The sequence below is a fragment of the Crotalus tigris genome, unplaced genomic scaffold (genome assembly GCF_016545835.1).
Source record: "Crotalus tigris isolate CLP2741 ecotype Arizona unplaced genomic scaffold, ASM1654583v1 scf7180000019305.191637, whole genome shotgun sequence".
Lineage (NCBI taxonomy): Eukaryota > Metazoa > Chordata > Lepidosauria > Squamata > Viperidae > Crotalus > Crotalus tigris.
The window spans coordinates 44,989-69,633 of record NW_024097478.1 but is presented as its reverse complement, the minus strand read 5'-3'; the positions used below and the strand labels follow the sequence as shown (position 1 = coordinate 69,633).

At 34.8% G+C, this 24,645-nt stretch overlaps 1 protein-coding gene across 9 annotated transcripts in view; it reads right to left on the bottom strand.

Moving 5' to 3' along the window:
* ADAM22 (ADAM metallopeptidase domain 22) overlaps nucleotides 1–24,645 on the bottom strand; it is a 105,535-nt gene that overhangs the window by 48,314 nt on the left and 32,576 nt on the right. For all 9 annotated transcript variants that reach the window (XM_039361579.1, XM_039361580.1, XM_039361581.1 and 6 more), the window contains 7 exons: nucleotides 10,437–10,508; nucleotides 9,361–9,527; nucleotides 7,483–7,567; nucleotides 6,100–6,190; nucleotides 4,309–4,360; nucleotides 2,741–2,840; nucleotides 1,876–1,947 (listed from right to left, as the gene is read on the bottom strand). In XM_039361579.1, coding sequence (XP_039217513.1) covers nucleotides 1,876–1,947; nucleotides 2,741–2,840; nucleotides 4,309–4,360; nucleotides 6,100–6,190; nucleotides 7,483–7,567; nucleotides 9,361–9,527; nucleotides 10,437–10,508 — 639 coding nt within the window. The remainder of the gene's footprint in view (nucleotides 1–1,875; nucleotides 1,948–2,740; nucleotides 2,841–4,308; nucleotides 4,361–6,099; nucleotides 6,191–7,482; nucleotides 7,568–9,360; nucleotides 9,528–10,436; nucleotides 10,509–24,645) is intronic.

Sequence of the window (24,645 nt, the reverse complement as noted above, 5' to 3'; positions counted from 1 at the left end):
CAGTGATGAAGCACCTATAACTTCAGAACATAAGCCACTGATTAATTGTTCTCACTGTTAGGAAGTTTCTCCTTAGTTCTAGGTTGCTTCTCTTCTTGATTAGTTTTCATCCATTACTTCTTGTCCTGCCTTCAGGCACTTTGGAGAATAGCTTGACTCCCTCTTCTTTGTGGCAACCCTTCAAATATTGGAGCACTACTAACATGTCACCTCTGTCCTTTTCCTTAAACTAGACATAGCCAAATTCTTGCAACCATTCTTCATACATTTTAGTCTCCTGCTCCTCACTTTTGTTGCTCTTCTCTGCACTCTTTCTAGAATTTCAACATCTTTTTTATATTGTGGTGATCAAAACTGGATGCAATATTCCAACTGTAGTCATACCAAGGCATTATAAAGTGGTATTAACAGTTCACATGATCGTGATTCTATCCCTCGGTTAATGCAGGCCAGGAATGCATTGGCTTTTCTTTTCTTTTTTCTGTGGCTGCAGCACACTGCTGGCTCATAATTAAGTGGTTATCCACTAGGACTCCTAGTAACTTTTGACAGTTACTACTATTGAGTTAGGTTCCACCTATTCTAAACCTGTCATTTGGGGGGGGGGGTTCCCTAAATGTAAAATCTTACTTTTCTCACAACTGAATTTAATTTTGTTAGATAGGGTTCAATGTTCAGGTCTGTCAAGATCCTTCTGGACCTTGACCCTATCTTCTGGAGTGTTGGATATCCCTATCAGCATGGTATCACCTGTAAATTTAATGAGTTCCTCTTCTATCCTTTCATCTAAATTGTTTATGAGCTGTTGATGAGTACTGGGACTAAGAACTTTGGGGCACCCCACTGCTTACTTCCCTCCATGTAGATATAGTGCCATTAAGGACTACATGTTGAGTGCTGTTTGTCAACCAGCTACATATCCTTCTGGCGGTGATGTGGTCTATCCCACATTGGAGTTCAACATGGCATTAATTTAATTTTCATTTGTAAGCTAGGATTGAATGAAAAGTAATCTTTGCTTCCATAACTTTAACTAGGACTATTTTAAAAAAAATAGGAAAATAATACTTTCAATGAGTTTTTAATTACATGTGTTTACTTTTCCACATAATCATATTTGTTACATTTCACATTGTTACGTTTCTTACACACTTCTGCAAATGATGGACAAGTTTCTAAAAGCTATCATAAAATATCTCCAGACTATCTCTTTAGCCAGGACTTGACCATCCTTTCTAATTTTACTAATTTTTCATCTGTTTCAGTTAAACAGATGCCCATGAAGGGAAACTTTTGTGAAATGCATGGCACCAAAACTGTATAATACATAGAATAAGACACTAAGCTCCAGCTTTGCAATTGCTTCTTGGAAAGCTCATGAGGTGTGAGATCTTGTACTGTCATATTGCAGCAAAATTTTCTTCTTGCACTTCTTTCTTCTTGCACTTAAAAATTGTCTCAAAGTTTTGAGTGTTGAAATGTAATACCCTTAGTTGATAATAGTACCAGTCTCAAAGAAATCCATCTGAATAATACCACTTGCACCTCAAAAAATGTCAACCATCAGTTTTCCTGATGAATCCTGTGTTTTGAATTTTGTTTCCACAGGTGAAGCTTTGTGATAATATTTCATGGTCTGCTGCTTTGCTTCAGATCATAATGATGAGTCTATGTTTCATTCACTGTCACAATGCTGTGAAGAAAATTCTCATTGTGATTTTTGAAGAATAATTGTTTGCAAATTGTAACTCTTGAAATTTTCCTCTCTACCATTACAGTGCAAAGAACTAATTAAAGAACTTATTTAAAATCATTAGAAAGAGCCTCTAAACTAAAATGGATTGCCCCTAATTAGCTACGTAATGTTGAATTTACCAATGCAGCTCCACAATCGCATTCTTCCCCAGTTTCAACAAAACCATTACCACATTCTGGGGGATCCAGGAGCTACAATACAAAAATAAGAAAGCATTAAAAATGTAGCATATTAGCATGTTGCCATGCATGATGACAGATGGTAGAGGATCATTGTTTCAATGCACAGAAAAGATGTAAATCTAATTATAGAAATGGGTGCTATACACCTCCTCATATGTACAAATCCTGATTTTCATATTGAGGAAAAATGTTCCAGGACCACAATAAAGCTGTTGTCCCTGCTATAATGCTATAACACAAAAATATTTTTTAATCAGGCTTAGTAGGTAATGAGTTTAAGAAACCAAGTTATAATATTCAAAAAATATCAGTGACTGCCAAGTATAACATCCAAGCCATATTTATAGTGAATTCAAGCTTTATTTTTTTATACATACATGTGGTATAAAAGCTCCTATTTATGAGCTGAAATTTTTTTACTTTGTTAGTCTAGTTTTAGGATATTTTCTTCTGATCTTTTTAATATTAGTCCTCACAAATTGGATTCTTAATAGGAGAACGGATTGCAAATAGGGTTTTTTTCTGTGACTAATTAATATTTTTGAATAGCTACACTATTCAGAAATAAAGTGTCATTCTTGATCAAAAGAACTTGAGCATCTTAATTTCTAATTTGAAAAATCAGTAATAATAATAATAATAATCTGGCTGACTGTGAAATCAACCATAATAAGCATTATTATAACAACTTCCATATGTTTACTATCAAGCATGTCAATCAGGCATTTCAACACAATCATGAGACTGTTAAATTAAGAACTGAAAGAGAAAAACTTCCAAACAAAATGATTTTTGTTTTTACCTTGGAAGGCTTGTTGAAAAGGCAGGCTCCACCACCATTATTTAAAAAATCATGGTATTCCTCAATATCACATTTGGAGAACTTGGTTGGAAGATAATAACTGTGATCAAAAAAAGAAAAAAGTCAGTTCATTCCTACAGAATTAAAAAAGAATTTCATTCTGCAGCTGGGCCAGTAAGTCATTTCATGACCAAATTAAAAAAAAGAATTATACATAATTCTGAATTTTCTGGAACACTAGTCTAGATAATTTTAAGAACACCAGTCTTCTTTTCTCTAATTTCATATCTGCAAATTATATGACAAACTTAAAAACATGTTTAAATTGATGCAGAATGTAGTTGCAATCTTCACCTTGGGCTTTATTAATACACATTTCTCAAAGCTTTGTACAAAAATATTCAAAGTTATACAGCAAATACAATGTAGGCTTTTACTTGCCATTAAGATATATGAATACAAGTGTCCAGTCAAACATCATTGAGCAAATGTTATTTTCATAATATAGAATGGCAGTTTAAACTTTCACTGTATTTTGCTCTGAGAGAACTATTAATATTAACAACTGAGAGCATTTTAGGCATATTTGTTTCTAGGCTAGAATCCTCAGTGTCTGACAATAGTGGCATGTCCTTTATATGTCAAAGATTTGTGGAAAAGATATATTTTCATATACTGAGACCAGCACTGAGGGAATTTGCCAGGCTAGTATATTATTTTCTGAGAATCTATGATACTATTTGCCAATCAGAGAGATTCTGAATCTAGAGACCTTCACATGTCTTCCAGATTCAGATCTATGCTGCTTCTGGTGTAGCCCTGAATCTGGAGGTTTCAATCAGTTAATAACTTTTAAGCAGCCTATGCACCATAAATTTGTCTAAATTCTTTTCAATTTGTCTATCAGGACCCAAAGTGTAAATCTCTAGGGAAGGGTAGTCAACATATCTCTCTCCAGATGATGAGGAATTACTGTACATGTCGCAAATTCTCAGGAGTGAAGATGCCAGGAGTTATATCTGGAGTAACATAGATTGTCCATTTATAAGTGTATAAGTTTGAGTCATTTTTTTATCCTGTATCTTTTTTTTCTTAGTGTAACTAAGAATCAATCACTGGGATTCATAATCATTTCTACAACTTCTGATATTAAAACTGATCTGTAAAATATTTATTTTTGTGTTTTCAAATAACTCTTGACTTCTGGAGAGTCCACACAGTTTTCACATTTTTATGGACACTGTTTTTCTTCTTCTCTGAAAGAAAATGACTGGGTCAAAATCACCCAATGGGCTTAGTCTAAATCAGAACTGGAATCCATTGTCTCCCAGTTTCTAGCCTGATGGTTTAACCACTACACCAAACTGGCTCTCAAAGCTAATTAACCATGCATTAATTGACTAATTCATACATCCATGTCACTTAGTAAAATGCATATCATTTTTCTGTTAACAGCTTTGTACTTGTTTCTTCTCTGAATACCTTAAGCAGCCACAAGTTTCTGTCCAATAACTATGTGCTAATTTACATTTCTTCTGAATAGAAATCTCTGAAAGAAAACCTCTTACCCAGTATCTCCCATTATACATCCGGACCATGTATCCTCACATTTGCATTCACCTAAAATAAATAAAATAGGCAAATCACATTACAATATATAGGAAAGCGAGCAAGCACATATCAGATATGTTAAATAAAGAAATGTAATTGAATAATTAATAAATATTGTCATACAAGCTTGCAACAGGTAATTGTATGAGTCTATATTTTAATAGGAAATGAAGCATTGTAGCCATGCAATTATGTTATCACAAATTTGCTAGTATTTAAATTTGGTGCAAGTCACTATTTCATCATGGAATGCCATCTATTGGGAACTAGAAAGCTTGCCTTCTTTGTCATGGCACCTGCCCTCTGGGAATGAGATCCCCTAAATCCTTGGGGCTCCCATCCTCTTGGCATTCTGTAAGTAAGGAACAAAGGACTGGTTGTAAGCCCTTGTTGGATGTGTCTATATTTTTGTATAGACTGAATAGATATCTTCTTGTTTTGTTTTGTATTCTGCATTTTTGCAGTTTGTTATATAGGTAGTCCTCAACTTACAACATTCATTTACTGATTGTTTGAAATTACAAGGCACTGAAAAAAGCGATTTAAGAGTGTTTTTCAGATGTATGACTGTTATAGCATCCCCATGGTCACATGACCAAAATTCAGCTGCTTGGCAACTGACTTATATTTATGACGGTTGCAGTGTCCCTTAGTCATGTGATCAGCTTTTGTGACCGTCTGACAAGCAAAGTCAATGGGGAAGCTGGATTCACTTAACAACTATGCTACTAACTTAACAGCTGCAGGGATTCACTCAACAACTGTGGCAGGAAAAATTACAAAATGGGACAAAATTCACTTAACAAATGTCTTGATTAGCAATGTAAATTTTGAAGTCATTTATGGTCAAGTCAAGGACTACCTGCAATACAACATATACAATTATTCATTGTTTATTTTAAATCTTTGTTCCAAAAATATGAATACCTATTTTATGTATTTATAAATACATGTATTTATTTTCACAATAAATACATAAATACATGTATTCGGTATATCATAGTGTGATATAAGTATATCACAGTAGTTACATCTCATGTCTTATACAAGCAGTATACAAAAGTGTTTTCCCCAAAATATATTATTGTTATTTTTGTTACAATCTCATAAATTGATTAGCGTGTCAACATCCCTTTATCCATACAGCCTTTTAAGAAGTTGAAGGAATCTGAAGGAGTCCTTTCAAATTTTTCAAGGCAGAGTAGGAATGATTCTCAAACTCTTTTTGTTTTTACAAAACAAGTATAAATAATTTACATGAGGTCAATATTGCTATGACTTAAGTCATAGATAATCTCAAAACTTCCCAGGAACTTTTTCTTAACGTTCTTATATAGACAATGCTACTGTATATTCTTATTTAATGTTTAAATGCATGAAGTATTTAAATTTTCAATTTAAGGCAAATTGGAATTAACAGGTGCTAAAAATCTCAGACTGTAATACAAATAAAACTGAATTTCATCTCTCATTCTGTGCTTATTTTTTAAGGTTCCTTTTCAGTTAATTCAACTGGATTGCTACAGACTGAAATGATATAGGGTTTCCTGCCTGAGCAGGGACTAGATAACCCCCAAGGTTCCTTCCAACTTTATTATTATTATTATAAACATTGCAAGTAATCTTTTTTTAAAAAAAAAAAGATATATTTAATTACAAAAACTGAGAATGGCTCTGGTAGAGTTAAAAAGTATGAGACTATCTTTGCCAAAAAAAAGAATCTATATTGAAACGTCAACATTTCTTACCACTCTGCAACCTTCTTTTGTCTGAAAAGATCCCAAGATTATGTCCCAAGGACTGTGCCAATGTAACAGCCATTAAATCTGGCTTTCCAAACTGAAAAACAAGACAATGACTTTGAAGCATTTCTATTTTAGAAATTTTAAATTAGCAAAAAATGTATTGAACCATCCTGGAGCATTTATTCCCCAAAGTATGCTTTGAAGTGTAGATGAGTAATAAACTAGCAGAAATTTGCAAAGCACTGTTTAAAACAATACAAACAAAGACAGTTGAAATATTAAAGCTAAATATAAGTTTGGCTCAGAGCCAATCATATTATCTTGTATAAGTTTTTTAAAAAATAAATATGCCTTGAATGCCTGTAATAATCTTTGGGTTAGGCAATTAAGTTTTAACTCTGTGGTTGAGTTAATTTTACTGCTAGGTAAGTCCCCTAACACAACTTTTTCTCACTATTTGTTCTGATTCTTTATTATATTTATTTGATTTTGAGGGTTCTCAATTCTCAGGAACTCTGAGTAGCTTACAATAGAAAAATAAAAGGAAAAAATATATGAAAAAGCCAGCTAGAAGGGACAATTTGCCACAGCCAACTCACTGTGACTAACTCACCACAGCCAACTTGCCACACAGCAACTCATTGCGATCAACTCACCAAGGGGCAATTTGCCATGGGACAATTCAACGATGTATTAATTATTTCATTCAATTACAATTTCATCAGAATTATTGTAACTCTTGAATTCTGAACTGACTTTCTTTATTTTATTATTATTAAGCACCGTTCCGTTAAAATTAATTTAACTTCTGTATTTACTGAATTGCCCTATGGTGAGTTGTCCTGTGGCATATTGGCTGCGACAAGCTAAAAGGCTAATTAAACCTCCATATACCTACTATTTGGGGTAGAATAAGAAGTTTTAGCAAAAACCAATGGAAACAGCAGGGGTAAAGTTGTCTCTCCCCAATAAAATAAAATAAATTGAACCAAAGTAAAAAAAAAAGAAAATAACATAGAATTCTAACCAGGCTCATGCTAGGAGGCAAAATATTTCCATCCTCAGCCAATACATATTTCTGCAAATGGACTGATGCAGGAAAATTGCCAATAGCATTCCCTTCCCTCAAAAATAAAATTTAAAAAGTATGCTGTAGTCTAAAATGCATATTCTATGAAATTTTTTAGATCCCACTATTTATGGAACCCCAAACATTTAAAGGAAAGACTTGGCCAATAGTTGCTTTTTGGGAGGGAAACGACAGAAAGCAGGATCTTAAGGGAAATCTCGTAACATGGGACTGCAAAGCATTGTATGAATAAAAGTAGAAATAATTTGACAGTTATGGGACTCTCATTTTGTGTTTGAGGAATAATGCAGACATACTTCATTTACACCACCACCTTTCAGCAGTGAACAAATGCCACCAATAAAGGCTGCCCCGCTACGGCTACTGAGAAATTGGCTCCCCCTTTTAAAACAAAACAGAAACAGCAATACTGTTAATAAAATCAATAGCATTTGGGGAAGAACAATATATTTTCAACCAAAAAAAGATAAGGGTATTTATGATAGAGTTATAACAAAAAAAAAGAGATGTTTCAGTGTGGATAGCAAGATTCCGCAATTTAATACTCCTCCACCCAAAGAAATCCTAAACATTGAGCAACTCAGATGTGTGTGTGTTTATGTGTGTGCAAGAAATATGTTTTGTACAGATTGTGCCAAAATACTGCTTGCTGTATAGAATACTACATTTCCATTAAAATGATCTGCACAAATTTAACTTGTATGAATCAGATATTTGAAAATAGAAAAAAAAATCCAAAGCCACCTTGAAGGCAGGACATCTTCTCTTAATTGAAAAACTAATAACTGAAAAACTCAGTTATCATTTGGAAAGTAAAAAGTAAGAATTGTGTAGTCTTAAAAATGTTATCCCAGGCCAAAATTTTTGAGGATCCACCTAGGCTGCAATGTTCTGGGACTACAGTTTCAGAATTACCAGAATAATAGCAATAAGACTCATATACCACTTCACAGTGCTTTACAGCCTTCTCTAAGCAGTTTGCAGAGTCAGAGCTCTAGAATAGACAGAAAAATTGAAAAACACATGGCAAACCAGTTCCATAACGTTGTCAAGAAAACAGGATATATCCATGTAGTCACCAGGAGTTAAGGACAGACACAAATATACCACTGGAGACAATATTCTGTTTAAACTACTGTAGGGAGAGGCAACTATGGGTCCCCAAATTCAATTTTTCATGATCCTCCAAACACACTCTTTCAGTGAAATGTCAACATGGTCAACATAGTTTCCTATCACGTTCAGACATGACAATACCAAATTATAGCCCAAACCTTAAAATATATTTTGGGGCAAAAACCTACCACAGAAAAAATAGGAAAAATAGAAAATTCTAAAAAAAGTCCTTTGCAAATAATTCAGCCCCATTCGCCTTGCCTTTGGTTTTCCAACCAACACAATGTTGGTGATGCTTAGTTTAATTCAAATGTTGGGAATTTGTGAGGAAGAGAACAAAAATGTTTCAATTCCCCCTCTCTTTATCTCTTTAAAATAACTTTGTCACTACATGTGTGCAAATTATCAATCAATACCAAAAATATCAGTAAAATGAAATACAATTTTATAGCTCTTACAAATATTGCTATCAGAATCAAAAGGTAGAAATTAAGTACTGTACATGAAATAATATTACACATAACTAAATTTCATTTAATTTAACATTAATTAAACTGTAATTGAAATTGTATCATCTTTAGCTTTCTTTCTGATTACCCATTTTTGTCCCTGTGCTATCCTCTTTTTGAAATGTTGTGTGCCACATCTCACTGAAAGGTCAAGTGTGGATTCAAGTGGGGGTTTTCAGTTTAGCAATATGGAAACCATAGATCACCATGTCCCTTTTGGCCATTTCAGTATCACAACGAGGGAAAAAAGCAATATATTTTTTAATTCATTTTCAAGTAGGTATGGATACTCATTATATCTAAACAAGGTGTAGTTCATCTTAACAGTGCCATGGAGAAATAAATTAATTTCATGTTTTTTTCTTAAGCCACACTCATAGTTCATTTGAATATAAAAGTAAAGCATGTTTAAATAAAAGCATTTGATGTCCTTATGGCTATGACAAAGGAATTAGATAATGCTAAAACATACAATCATTTCTATATCTCAAATTACATTTTCAACAGATTCCTTCATGCCTAATAATAATCAAATACAAAATTACGTACGAAAAAAGATGAACTGCATCACTTTTCTCTTTGATAAAATCTCTCCTATATTTCATAAATTCACGTAGAGTTACCAATGGATTTTCAGATATGGTGAACTTGTTATCAGTACCCCAGGTTTCCATGGCAACCAAGACTATTCTGGTGTTCAGTTGTTCTTTATAAATCTAGCACATTAGGAAAATGAATGATTACAAAGTAATAGTGTCAATATTGTTTTGTTAAAAACATGCAACATACAAAAAAGTGACTAAAGAAAAATCCAATATAGAGAATACTCACATTAATCACAATCATATATTTTCTAACACAGGCATGTCTAACCCATGGCCTGTAGGCCACATGTGACCCTGGACAGCTAGCAATTGCAGCCCCACAAGATTGTAAATGTTTATTATTATGTGATTTATCTTTATTAACTAATTATATAGTTTGTATGCAGCCCCAAACAATTTGACCCAGGGACCCCAAAAGTTTAGACAACAATGGTTTAACAGACTAAATTTATTGTGAAAAAGCTAAGCTGTTTTAGAGTCATTCTTTTGAAAGGTGAAGTGCTTCAGAACTGACTGGAGCTTTGATAGAATGCCAGGTGAAACACATATATAGCCAAAAATACAGTAATGTTTCTACTTGCTGTTCTTTTTCTGTTGTTCATTCATAAATATCTATGAATCAAATTAAGTAGATGCTGAATAATGAATTAACACTTTCTTTTGTCTCCTGTAAATCGACATTCCTGTATTAACATTGCTATACTGTATATATACACAGACACACATAGAGAGAAACACACACACAATGCCTCTATGACATAAGAGTGAATGAGTAATGAGATGTGGTTTCTAAATTAAATAGATGATAGACAGTCAGACAGAAACACAGGTAGGTAGATAGATAAAGACACACACAGAGATAGATAGATAGATAGATAGATAGATAGATAGATAGATAGATAGATAGATAGATAGATAGACAGACAGACAGACAGACAGACAGACAGACAGACAGACAGACAGACAGACAGACAGACAGACAGACAGACAGACAGACAAGAGTTTGAAAATTATACTTACTACATCTGCCATATTCACTACTGATTTTGCAAAGCTGTTTGTGTGACCAACTGATAATCGGTGTTTTTTCAGCTAAGAAAAAAAAACCAGACAAATTCCAAACATCTTTCTGAAACATCATATCCTTTCAAGAGTGACTTCAGTCAAAGATTACCTTTTCTCTATGACTTCAGGTATGCGGATATACAGATTATTTATTCAAGTATAAGTATTATTTTTTTAAAAAATCAATATAGAACCATAAAAATTAAAATACCAAATGACTGCAAAGGGCTTTTTTGTTTGGTCAGCTGCCAGCAGCACAAAGTGGTATCTAATATCCATATGCTGAGGGGTCAGCTTTTATACACATAGGAGAAAAGAGGTGCCTATAAGATAATGCAAATGTCTACAGAACAATAGCATTTTAAAAATCCAAATTAAAGGTAATACCTTTATTACAATCAACCTCATAACCTCCAGACTATGTGCATGCATTCAACTCTTTTTATATATGCAACCTGACATACATCGAGCTTAAATTGCTGGTAATGTATATGCTAATGTATAGAGTTAATTTATTCTGTTATCAAAATTGCACTGCTTTTGTCTCCACAGATTTATTACCTTTAATTTTTCTTAACAGTTATCTGTCACAGTAGAAAGCTGCAGTAAATTAAAAAAACAGAATCATATGTGCTATCAGTAGCATGTTTAATGTGTTTGGGATATAATCAGGCAAAACTAAAATTCTCTTAAAATTTAAAAGGTGGACTATCAGATTGAATTTGGCTATAAAAGCTGCATGGGATCTGAAAAATATTTAATCATTCTTCATTTTCCAAGCTGAGAAAAACATTTTTGAAGGCCAGGCAGAATATTCTTTCCTCTGCACTGGTGCAATGTAGGTATTCTAACACCCCATTTAACTGACCATCCCTGTTCATGTAGATCCAAGGACACATAAATAGTTTATCATGTACAAGTATACAGGGATATTTGGAGTATGTTATATCTGGTCATCAATAGCCAGAGAGAACAAATAATTGTGTAATTCTCCTTTTCTTGGATATGAAATTATCATCTAACTGATGCTAGTCGGAGTCACACGTCTTTCCTGTATCATTAATTATTTGCATGGAGCTTGCTAGCGGTTTATCAAAATAAAATTGATTGATTGAAACTCCTTTTGTGTGTTCTTAAATATAAATATATATTAATTCTTTTTTTAAGACCGAATGGCAACATCAAAAGGAGGGTCAGAGGGCCTCTTATATATGGTACCTTACCAAAACAAAGTGGCTTGGATCATGACCTCAATACTGCCGATTGCAACAACCTGATCAGATGACAATTGAATGTGTTTACTGGTCACCATTTTCCACGCTACATGCCATTTTCTACATATGATTACTCTTCTGCATTAGTTTTTGCCACAACTAAAAGCAACACAGAGTTGTTCAGATTATCTTTTAATTTGTATTTGTAAAGTGCCAATCTCAGAAGATTCTTTATCTGCATTTCTGGAAATAATTATAGTTAAATCATTTAAACTATATTATGCCTCTATGATATAGTTATAATTATAACCTTCTATGTATTCTATATCATAATATTAATTACTGAAAAGAAAGGTGGAAGGAACATGAGAATAATATTGTAAAGCAACCACAAACTATAAAATATGGTAGAACAATAGAAATATACAATAGGACAGTAAAACACTTGTCTTTGTGTAATATTTTGTAACTTCTGTTTTTATAGCATTTCATTTTTCTTAAGGATTAGACCTTAGATAGCCTTTGATACAAACACACTGCATCCTCTAGTTTTTTGTACTTGTCATCCAAAATTAAACACAAGTATGTAAGTCATAGACTTATGTAACAGTGTTATAACCCATGATTCATCAATCACACACACACACACACACACACACACACACACACACCCCACATATCTGTGCCCACTAGATCTTAATCACTAGACAAATTATCCTTTGGAAGGGCCTCTTCTAGCTATGGGGTCTGGGCTATTTTCCCTTGCCTACCCTTTAAAAAGACCCTGATCAGTACTCAAGAAGGACTTATATTGGCAAATTTAAATTAAGACCAACAATGGTTTAAAAGAAAACATTTGCAAAAGGAACCTGAATCTTCCAAAGAGGTGAACAGTAAATCTTTCAAAGAGGTAGCATGGTGACAAAAAATGGAAAACTGGGTAGGCAGAATAAACCAGGAGCACCACTAGGCACAATTCAGTTTATCATCCTCCTCCTCCTCCTCCCTCCTCCTCCTCCTGTCTAGATCAAACTATAAACTGCCATAATGAACCCAGCTTCTTAGTTTTGTCATGGGCCAAAAATAAACATTATTGGTCCTGTTTTTGGTAGTACCCAACATACCAGCAGATGGGTCAGGGTCTGTGACTCTTCACATTCACACAGCATATTGTTATCTGCTAAGAGCCTCCACTTCAGAATATTGATTTTACACTTAGGGGCTCCAACTCTGAACCTATTCAGGGTCCTCCAAGTAGCATAAGGATCCAGTTTATTATCATATAGTTCCTGTCTTTATATATAATTTTTATAATTCACTGTAATTTTCAATTGTCAAGTTTTCAATAAAATCAATGTTTTATAACAATTCTTCCTTTCAGCAGTCAATTGTCAAATGTCAACTAGTCAATTGTCAAATGTCAACTAGTCAGAATTGCAATTCAGTATATTTAGCCACCATAAATCCTTCCTATAACTTTCTCTCTCAAAACTTAGTCATAGATCAAAGTTTTTAAACAATGCATACGTTTAGCCCACAATCAAAATATTTCTTTTCCTTCAAACACTTTCCAATCTTATGGCTAGCCCAGTATACAATCTCTTCTTTGTCCCCTCGCAACTATCTTCTAAAACAGACATGTCAAACTCACGATGTCACATGATGTCGTGCAACGTATCAGGAGAGTTTTGCCATTGCCGGCAATGGGGTGGACACAGCTTCCGGATGACACATCCGGCCCGTGGGCCGGCAGTTTGTCAACCCTTTCTAAAAGGTTATTAGAGTTCTAGAATATGTGCTATATTCTAGTTGTCCACTAGATGTCAGCAAATATTTGTTTTCCAGCTTTTTCAGGCAAGAAGTTCTTATTATTTTTCTTTTTTATATACGGTATATAATTTCATCAAAATCCTTTAGAATATAATCTTAGCAGTTTGTTTTAGTTTCTAAATTTGATCAGATTGTAGTATTTTAAATTTAATTTCAATATGTTTCTTTTCTCCTTAAAGGTTAATTTGCCGCTTCCAACTTTAGTAGTAGTAATAATAATAATAATAATAATAACAACCCCCAGTGAGGCACTACCTTGACGTGATTGTGGGGCTTGTGTACTCTGAGGAAGATGAGAGCTATGCCAGAGGTTCAACCATACTGGACAGGTCTCATCAGAGGAGTCAGACAAAGAGTGTCTCTCCCATAAAAAATATGGTGAGACGTAAATTTCAGAATGCCATACCGGCTCGGACGTCGCCCGGGTTAACAAGGTCCGCACTAGATATTGGAGTTCCTGGATATCTGGTGAAAAATGGGTTACAGGACTCAGGACTGTTGGCTGAGCAACCAGGGCCAGCAGCTGCAGAACTACTGGAAGAAAAGGTGTTTACCCGTCGCAGATACACAGTGATGGAAAACAAAGAAATAATGATCTGTTACTACAGATCAAGTCCAACAAGACGAGGATATCTAAAACGAATGCACCAATTCTGGAAAGAACAACATCCAGAATCAGAAATAACAGAACAGAGACTAGCAGATCAACGCCGATTTATAACACGAAATAAAGTATTTACAGAAACAGAATTGGACGAACTGCAAAGGTTTACCCAGGGCAAAGAAATCAAAGCCTTACAAGAAGTAATTCAGAATGTAGAGGCAAACCAGGGGGAGTTGGCAGTGAAAGAATCCAGCAGAGATATACAACTGTTCTCATTTGGAAACCAGGCACCTCTTCCTCAGGAAGAACAAAACCCTCTAACTAAAGAAATAAAAGAATTGAAACAAAGAATAATTGAGCATCTAGAACAGCACAAAAACAACAGAATAAGGCTGCCTGCATTGAAGCTTGTTCCAAAGAAACAGCTAGCACAAGCATTAAAAGATGCAAATACTGCAATAGCAAGTATAAGCACCAATTCACTGCAAGAAACAAACCAATTAATGTACAGCACAGCTGCAGTTATAACAGAATACCTGGGATGTAAAATCAACAAAAAAGAAAAACAAACAAACAGTGCACCACAAAAATGGAAGGTTAGACTAGAAAATAAGATCAGCAAGTTAAGATCACATGCAAGCAAGCTAGAACAGATGAAAGAAAAGAAGCTGAAGAACAAGAAGACCAAAGAATACCTAATCAAGAAATACCACTTAGAAACAAGGAAGATCAAGGAAGCACTGGAAATAATAAAGCAACAAATAACAGCTATAGCCAGGAAAATCAGTAGATATGAAGCTCGAATTGCAAACTATAGGCAGAACCTCCAATTTCAATCCAATCAGAAACGTTTCTACCAATCCATCAATGGAGAAACTGCAAGGAATCAGTCAGTACCTGACAAGGAAGAAACAGTGCAGTTCTGGAAGCAGATATGGGATAACCCAAAGAAATACAACAAGGATGCGGCTTGGTTAAAAGAGGTGGATGCAAATAAAACAGAAGTTGAAATGAAAGAACTAGTAATAACAACAAAAATGGTAGAAAAAAGAGCAAAGAAAATCAAAAATTGGTCAGCACCAGGTGAAGATGAACTGCATGGGTTTTGGTTGAAACATCTAACTGTTATACACCCACTCATTGCCAAGCAGTTCAACAATATACTACAAGGAGGAGAAATTGAAAAGTGGCTAACAACTGGGAAAACCTACCTAATAATGAAAAATCCAGCAAAAGGGGCAACACCAGGTAACTACAGGCCAATTACCTGCTTACCAACAACTTTCAAATTACTAACTGGTGTGGTAGCTGATGCAGTACAACAGCATCTAGTTGAAAACAATCTCTTTCCACCTGAGCAGAAAGGAAACCGCCCCAATAGCAGAGGAACAAAAGATCAACTCCTAATAGACAAAATGATCTTGGAAAACTGCAAGAGAAGGAAGACCAACCTGAATGTGGCATGGATTGACTACAAAAAGGCATTTGACTCTCTGCCACATGATTGGATAATCAAGTGCCTAGAAATAACAGGAGTCAGTAGAAACATCAGAAAATTTGTGCAAAGATCGATGGCACAATGGAAGACACAGTTGCAGATCAATGGTGAGAAGCTGGGAGAGGTTAATATCAAGAGAGGAATATTTCAAGGAGATTCATTATCACCATTACTATTTGTTATTGCACTGTTTCCTCTGTCAACAATACTGAATAACTCAGGACATGGTTATCAAACATCAAAAACATCTGCTAGACTATCCCACCTCCTTTACATGGATGATCTGAAGCTGTATGGAAAAACATCATCTGAAATAGAATCGCTGCTCAACACTGTCCGTATATATAGCCAAGATATTGTAATGGAGTTTGGCTTGGACAAATGTGCCACACTTACTATCAAACAAGGAAAAATAGTGAAAACTGAAGGAATCAAGATGCCCCACGAAAATAACATTAAGAGTCTGGATGAGGAAGAGTACTACAAATACTTGGGTATCCTTCAAGCTGACAACATCAAGCACACTGAAGTCAAGAAAAAGATTAGAGGTGAATACATCAAGAGAGTGAAGAAGATCTTAAAATCCAAACTCAATGGAGGAAATACCATAAAGGCAATCAACACCTGGGCAATCCCAGTCATTAGGTACACAGCTGGAATAGTGGACTGGACTCAAGCAGAACTAAAAGCAATGGATAGGCAGACCAGAAAAATAATGACAATGAATCATGCCCTTCATCCACGCAGTGACATTGATAGACTTTATCTACCAAGGCAAATAGGTGGGCGTGGAATGCTACAAGTACATCAGATGGTTGAAGAAGAAAAAATGGCTTTGGAAGAATATCTGAAGAACAATGATGAAGATGCACTGAAATTAGTATATCAGGAAGGCTTACTAACTACTGGAGAGACCAAACTGGCCTACAAGAAAGACCAAATGAAGAACAGAATAGAGGCATGGGAAGACAAAGCACTACATGGCCAATACATGAAAAAAATAGCTGGGAAAGCAGATAATAATAAAACCTGGCAATGGCTAAGAGCAGGAAAATTGAAGAAAGAGACCGAGGGACTAATTCTGGCTGCACAAGACCAAGCCTTAAGGACAAATGCATACAAAGTCAAAATTGAGAAGACAGCAACAGACAGTAAGTGCCGCCTATGCAAAGAAGCTGAAGAAACAGTGGACCACTTGGTAAGCTGTTGCAAGAAGATTGCACAGACTGATTACAAGCAGCGGCATGACAAAGTAGCAACAATGGTGCATTGGAAGATCTGCAAAAAATATCATTTGCCTGTAAGCAAAAACTGGTGGGATCATAAAATAGAGAAAGTCATAGAAAATGATAAAATTAAACTGCTCTGGGACTTCAGAATTCAAACAGACAAGCACCTGCAACATAACACCCCAGACTTAACAATTGTCGATAAGAAAGACAAAAAAGTCTGGATAGTGGACGTGGCAGTGCCTGGAGATAGCAGAATAGAAGAGAAAGAACTGGAGAAGATAACAAAATACAAAGACCTACAAATAGAAATAGAAAGACTGTGGCAAAAGCAAGCAATAGTCATAGGCTCCTTGGGTGCAATCCCAAAACAACTGGAGCACCACTTGAACACCATTGGCATTGACAAATTTGCTATTAGTCAATTGCAAAAGGCGGCCTTATTAGGAACTGCTTCCATCCTGCGACGATACCTGTAATACCATCAAACATCCACATCTGCCTATCCCAGGTCCTGGGTAAGGACTCGATAGGTAGACAAAATGCCAAATCCAGTCTGAACATCTGGCTGACTGTGCGATGATAATAATAATAATAATAATAATAATAATAATAATAATAATATAATAATAATAATAATAATAACACCCCAGACTTAACAATTGTCGATAAGAAAGACAAAAAAGTCTGGATAGTGGACGTGGCAATGCCTGGAGATAGCAGAATAGACGAGAAAGAACTGGAGAAGATAACAAAATACAAAGACCTACAAATAGAAATAGAAAGACTGTGGCAAAAGCAAGCAAGGGTAGTACCAATAGTCATAGGCTCCTTGGGTGCAATCCCAAAACAACTGGAGCACCACTTGAACACCATTGGCATTGACAAATTCGCTATTAGTCAATTGCAAAAGGCGGCCTTATTAGGAACTGCTTCCATCCTGCGACAATATCTGTAATACCATCAAACATCCACATCTGCCTATCCCAGGTCCTGGGTAAGGACTCGATAGGTAGATAAAATACCAAACCCAGTCTGAACATCTGGCTGACTGTGCGATGATCGATAATAATAATAATAAAAATAAAAATAAAATTGGAAGGGATCTTGGAGGTCATCTAATCCAACCCCCTGCTCAGGCAGGAAACCCTACACCATTTCGGACAAATGGCTGTCCAGTCTTTTCTTTTCTTTTTTTTTTTTTCAAAGATAATTTTTATTAAGTTTTTTAAAATTTTACAAAAACAAAAACAAAACAATCTTCCCCCCCATCTCCCTGACCCTCCCATTCCCACCCGCAATCTTCCCAGAGCTGAATATAGGCTTAATTAAAATTTGACCAAAAAATCTTAAGAAAAGACTATAAACCATAAATGAGTCTAGCATTAATTAAAAATCTAAATACATTAATTAGAAAAATTATAAAATAATTAACAATAGTATATATATATATAAAAACAAAAAATAAATGTTTAACAAAGAAAAGAATAGAGGAAGAGAAAAAAAATAAAAAAGGGAAAAAAGAAGAACAAAAAAAAGAAAAAAAAGAAAAAAAACAACAAAATATTCCATTTTAAATATAAATTATTAAAAAACTAAATAATATTTTTATATCCAACTTATGTTGTATAAAATCTATCCATTTTTTCCATACCGCAACATACTTCTCTTGCAATTGATCCTTCAAGAAAGCCGAAATCTTTGCCATTTCCGCCAGGTAAGAAACTTTGAGAAACCACTCTTGCAAAGTAGGCAAAGATTCCTTCTTCCAACATTGCCCTACTAACAACCTTGCGGCTGTAATTAAATTTAACATCAATGTAATCTCCTTGGTATCACAATCAATAACAATACCTAACAAAAACAATTGTAGGGTAAATTTTACCCTCCTTCTAAAAATTCTTTGAATATTCCACCATATCTTAATCCAAAAGGCTTTTATATTTTACACGACCACCAGATATGATAATAAGTAGCATCCAGACATCCACATCTCCAACATTTAGGCTGTAAGTCAGGATACATACGAGACATTTTTTGTGGATCAAGGTGCCATCTATAAAACATTTTGTAAAAATTCTCCCTTAAATTCTGAGCTTGTGTAAATTTAACATTTCTCACCCAAATAGTTTCCCAAGTATCTAATAGAACTGGTTCACCAAAATTTTGTGCCCATTTAATCATACATTCTTTAACTAATTCTGCTTGTGAGTCCAATTCTACTAACACCCCATAAATTCTCTTAATGTGAGTTCGTCTTTGATCTTTTACTTGTTTAAAAAAATTCTCATCTTCTCTAAGCAAACCCACATTACAATCTACCTTCCATCTATCCACAATTTGTCTGTATTGAAACCATGAATATATAATATTTTCTTGTGCTAGATCTTCCAAAGATTTTAACTGCCAATTTTTACCATCCCATCTAAGTAACTGTGCATAAGAAACACTATCCATCTTAACTCCTCTCCTTATCCCCTCTATCGCGTGCCATGGTATGGCCCATAATGGAATTTTAGAATCCGTTCTATAATATTTTCTCCAGACCCGAAGTAAGGAAATCCTTATAATATGAGATTTAAAAACCCTGTCAACCTTTTTATTAAAAATTAAATAGGCATGCCATCCAAAAAGTAAATCCCACCCCTCCAAGAGGAGTATTTCTACATTTGTTAAGTTAATCCAATCACTAATTAATGTTAAAACCACGCATCATAATACAATTTCAAGTTCGGTACCTTGAGTCCACTTCTCTCACAAGTATCTTGCATAATTTTAAGTTTTACTCTTGGTTTTTTCCCTGCCCAGATAAATTTGTTGATACCTTTCTGCCATTCATTTAAGTTAACCTCATTCTTTAAAATAGGTATCATTTGAAATAAAAAAAGAAACTTTGGCAGAACATTCATTTTAATCGCCGCAATTCTTCCCAAAAGGGATAACTGCAACTTCTCCCAATTTTTCAATTCTCTTTGTATCTTGACCCACAGCTTTTCATAATTATTTTTATACAGTTTTGCATTAGAGACAGATAAAATAACCCCCAAATATTTTACCTTATCAACAACCTCGAAATCTGTCAAATTAACCAAGGTCTGCTTATCAAGATTAGTCATATTTTTGGATAATATTTTAGTCTTATTGTTATTAATTTTAAAACCTGAAACCTGTCCATATTGATGTATCAATTGTAGTAACTCTACTACAGAATGAATAAGTTGTGATAAGGTAACCACCAAATCATCTGCAAAAGCTCTTAATTTATATTCTTTTTTATTGACTTCTATTCCTTTTATTTGCTGCGATTCTCGAATTTTAATCAGCAATATTTCCAAAGTTAAAACAAACAGCAATGGTGACAATGGACATCCCTGTCTAGTCCCTTTTTCTATTGTGAAAACCTCTGACAAACCCCCATTAACTATAAGTTGTGCCGTTTGTTTTTGATAAATAACACCAAGAGCTTGTAGAATTTTTCCTCCAAAATTCATTTTCTCAATTAATCTTAACATAAATTGCCAATTCACTTGATCAAAAGCTTTTTCAGCATCTAAAAATATCAATCCTGCGGAAACTTGATTATTTTTATCTAAGTATTCTAATAAATTAATAATTTGTCTGACATTATTCTTCATATACCTTCCAGTTATGAAACCTGTTTGGTCTGTGTGTATAACATGATGCAAAACCCTCATGAGCCTATTGGCTAAAATTTTCGCAAAAATAATCTACATTTAAAAGAGATATAGGTCTATAATTCTTTGGTAAGGTAAGATCTTGATCTTCTTTTGGAATTAAAGATATAAAAGCTCTACCCCATGACGGGGGAATCTCTGAGCCCTATAATATATTGTTAAAAAGTTCTCTTAAAGGTTGAACCATCTCTTGTATCAAAGTTTTATAATAAATAGATGTCAGGCCGTCCGTGCCCAGTGCTTTACCTAATTTTAATTCTTTAATCACCATCTCAATTTCATCATTAGTAATCAGACCATTAATTTCTTGTTTCTGATCTTCTGTTAATTTCGGGAAGTTGGCTTGATTTAAGTAGTTATCTATATCTAAAACCTGCACTTTAGTACTCTTGTATAATTTTTGGTAGTAATCTAAAAAAGATTTCTTAATCAACTCCTTCTGATATACCAATTTACCATTATAATTTATTTTATCTATAATTCTCTGTCTCTGTTTCTTTCTCAATTGATATGCCAACCATCTCCCTGGTTTGTTAGCATTACAAAATGTATTTTGTTTCATATACAATAAATTAGTTGCAGTTTGGTCAGCCATCAGCATGTTAAATTGTGATTTAAGCAATTTTATAGATTCTTTAACCTTCTCATCTGTAGGATTTAAAATCAAAGTTTTTTCTTTTAATTTAATCTCATTTTCCAATTCCTTACGTTTCTGAATCTGCTTCTGTCTATAAGCATTATTCATTTGTATCAAAATCCCTCACATAAAGGCTTTACCTGCATCCCATACCATAGACATTGAAATTCCCTTATGCATATTTAAAACAAAATAATCCTTTAAATGCTCCTTTAATTTTTGGACATTCTTTTCTTGTCTAAATAAGTTTTCATTCATCCTCCACGATCTCCTCTCCTCTTTTTCATCGACCAACTCCATCCAAACTGGACTATGATCCGTCAATGTCCTAGGAAAAATTTTAACGTTCTTTACCCTAAAAAATAAATCAGTTGTGATCAAGAAGAAGTCAATCCTTGAAAAAGATTGGTGTCTGTCTGAAAAGAAGGTGAAATCTCTCTCCTCCTGATTGCGTTCACGCCAATAATCTCTCAGCTCCCAATCCTCTTTCAACTCAAAGAAGGCTTTAGGTAATTTAGCCTGTTTGAAAGAGATAGAAGATCCTTTTCTGTCTCTTTGAGTATCTAACACACCATTCCAGTCTCCCATTAATATAACAGATCTGTAATCCAACAAAGTTAATTTCTGATGTAGCAGTCTATAAAATTGTTCCTGTTGTTGATTTGGTGCGTACAATCCCACTATAAGTACTTTCTTACCATATAAAACAATTTCAATCATAACATATCTCCCTTGAAGATCAGATTCTACCAAACAGGCTGATAAATTTTGCTTAACATAAATAACTATTCCCCCTTTTTTCCCAGGGGCAGAAGATACAAAATGAGATCCCAAGCGAGCATTAACTAGCTATTTTTGATCTTTAAGTGTAATATGTGTTTCCTGCAAGCAAATAATATCATTATTGTGTTGCTTTAAGTAATGAAAGATTTTCTTTCTCTTTTGAGGGGAGTTAAGGCCATTAGCATTCCAGGTCAGGAACTTTACCATCTCCCTTAACCAGAAGCCTGGAGAAGACTGCTTGAAGATCTGCCATTGAGGAATGTGCTGCAGAACTCTTGGGTCTTGCTCCTCCCACCGCCAATGAAACAATTTCTTGAAGAGAATTTTTAACTTCTTTCTTCTGTTGTTCCTTTTCCTTACGTCTGTGTGCTGCACGGGTCATTCTTTGCTCTTTGATCTTTGTTTGTCGCGACCACTCCAGCTGTAGCTTTCCAGGAACCATCACACCTAATCCTTCAGACTGCTGTTCTACCTCTTTATCATCCAAACCTTTCTGCATCATAGATGATGGTGAGCCTGCTCCCAGGACCTAACTATAAAACTCCTTTGCTTTAGTGACTGTATTGAGTCTATAACGTGTTCCCGCATGGCTCACAACAATACCCATCGGAATCTCCCATGTCCAGTCTTTTCTTAAAGACTTCCAGTGTTGGAGCATTCACAGATTCTGGAGGCAGGTTGTTCCATTGGTTAATTTTTCTGTCAAGAAGTTTTTCCTTAGTTCTAGGTTGGTTCTCTCCTTGATTAGTTTCCATCTGTTGCTTCTTGTCCTGCCTCAAGTGCTTTGGAGAATAGCTTGACTCCCTCTTCTTTGTGGCAGCCCCTGAGATATTGGAACACTGCTATCATGTCAGCCCTCATCCTTCTCTTCATTAAACTAGACATGCCCAATTCCAGCAACCGTTCCTCATATGTTTTAGCCTCCAGTCCCCTAATCATCTTTGTTGCTCTTCTCTGTACTCTTTCTAGGATCTCAGCATCTTTTTTACATTGTGGTGACCAAAACTGGATGTAAAGAGGTATTAATACTTCACGTGATCTTGATTCTATCCCTCTGTTAATACAGCCCAGCACTGAGCTATGAGGGAATGAGAATGTAATCCTCTCCCCTCACTTTCGGAGGTTTTCTGCTTTGGAGATTTTTCCCAGGGACTTAGTTGCAAAATAAGGGAGAGAAGATCAAGTACTCTCACCAATTCCAAGCACACTGTTCACCACTGTTCTTGTTAATGCTCTTGGACTTCTCGGCTGCAGGTAGCTTGGGCTGGCAAGAGGCTAGTTTTTCTCCTGTCGGGTTCAGAAGGATTTCCCCAGATCAAACGAAGCAATTGCTGATGCTTTGGGATCAATGGGGCACCCCTCCTTCATGATCATCTCTTTGGGGTGACTTCAGACCCATCTAGGGTCCCCCTGGCAGGGCAAAACTAGCCCTGGAGAGCGGATGTCCACTCTCGTGTGGCCATGCGCTACGGGTGCAAAGCTGGAAGTCTCAGTTTATTATCAAATACACATATATAAGATACTGCTATTAATTATTTCATCTTCCATGTGTTTTGATGGTTATAGTGAGGGATTACTGCAAAGATGCTGCCTGCCCTTTCAGATCACAACTTTGCATATACACTTTTTAAATGTTCTGCTTATTCCTCTTTCAGTATTTTATAAATAGCTGCACTGAAGATTCAGAACTAGAATTAGAACTAAAACTCAGCTTTTGGCAGTGATGACTAAAATCTATAACCATTTTCACACATGCATACACCTTTCTCTGCTTAGCAATTCCAAGTATGGATAGCTCTATAAATATAAAGAAAATCAAAGTGTCTCATATATGGCACCCAATAAAATATGAGTACTTTCTTTCCTTCTCCTTGAGGAAACAAGAAAATAATCAATATCCTCTTCTTCTACTAAGAGGCACCTGATATAATGGTTTACATGAGATCTCCTCTCCCTTTTACTTATAGCCTAAATGAACAATTATGATTCCTTTGTAATGGAAATTCCATTAAAAAGAACCTGGAACTGAGGGAAGAAAAAAAAATACTTTCTGACTTGTAAATAAATTCATATAAGGACAATCAATAAGTGAAAAAGTATATTATAGGAGGTTGGTTAATAATTGTTATGTAATTTCAATTAATCTGTTGATAATACATTTTCTTTTCAACTTTGCCTGTATTTGTTTTATTTGTGCTCTATTTCCTGAATTAACTTGGGAATATCTAAGTATTTTTTCTTGGACAGAATCCATAAATTGTACCAAGCCATGATTTTTTTAACCATGTTTTATTAAAGCTACCTTATGCTTGTATATATTATAAGAAAAATAATAATATATACTTAGGCCAAACATACAGGGAACTCTTACAAAGAAATATAAAGTTTATTTCAACAAGCCAATCTATAAATTCATTGCATGACAGAGGGCATGGCATGATCCATTCTACCTCAGCCTATCACATGACATACTGTATCTTTGTTCAAGCACCAGTAATTCCAATAGAATGCCTACAAGAGATTTGCTGACTCAACATTGCTCAAAGTCATTCTTGTTCCTGAAATAAATATACTAGAATTAAATTCAATTCGCTAAAAAAAACTCTACTCACCAGCAGTTTCAAGAAAAATCTATTGACTTATCTATGTAGCCATGCCTAATTTTCGCCAAAAT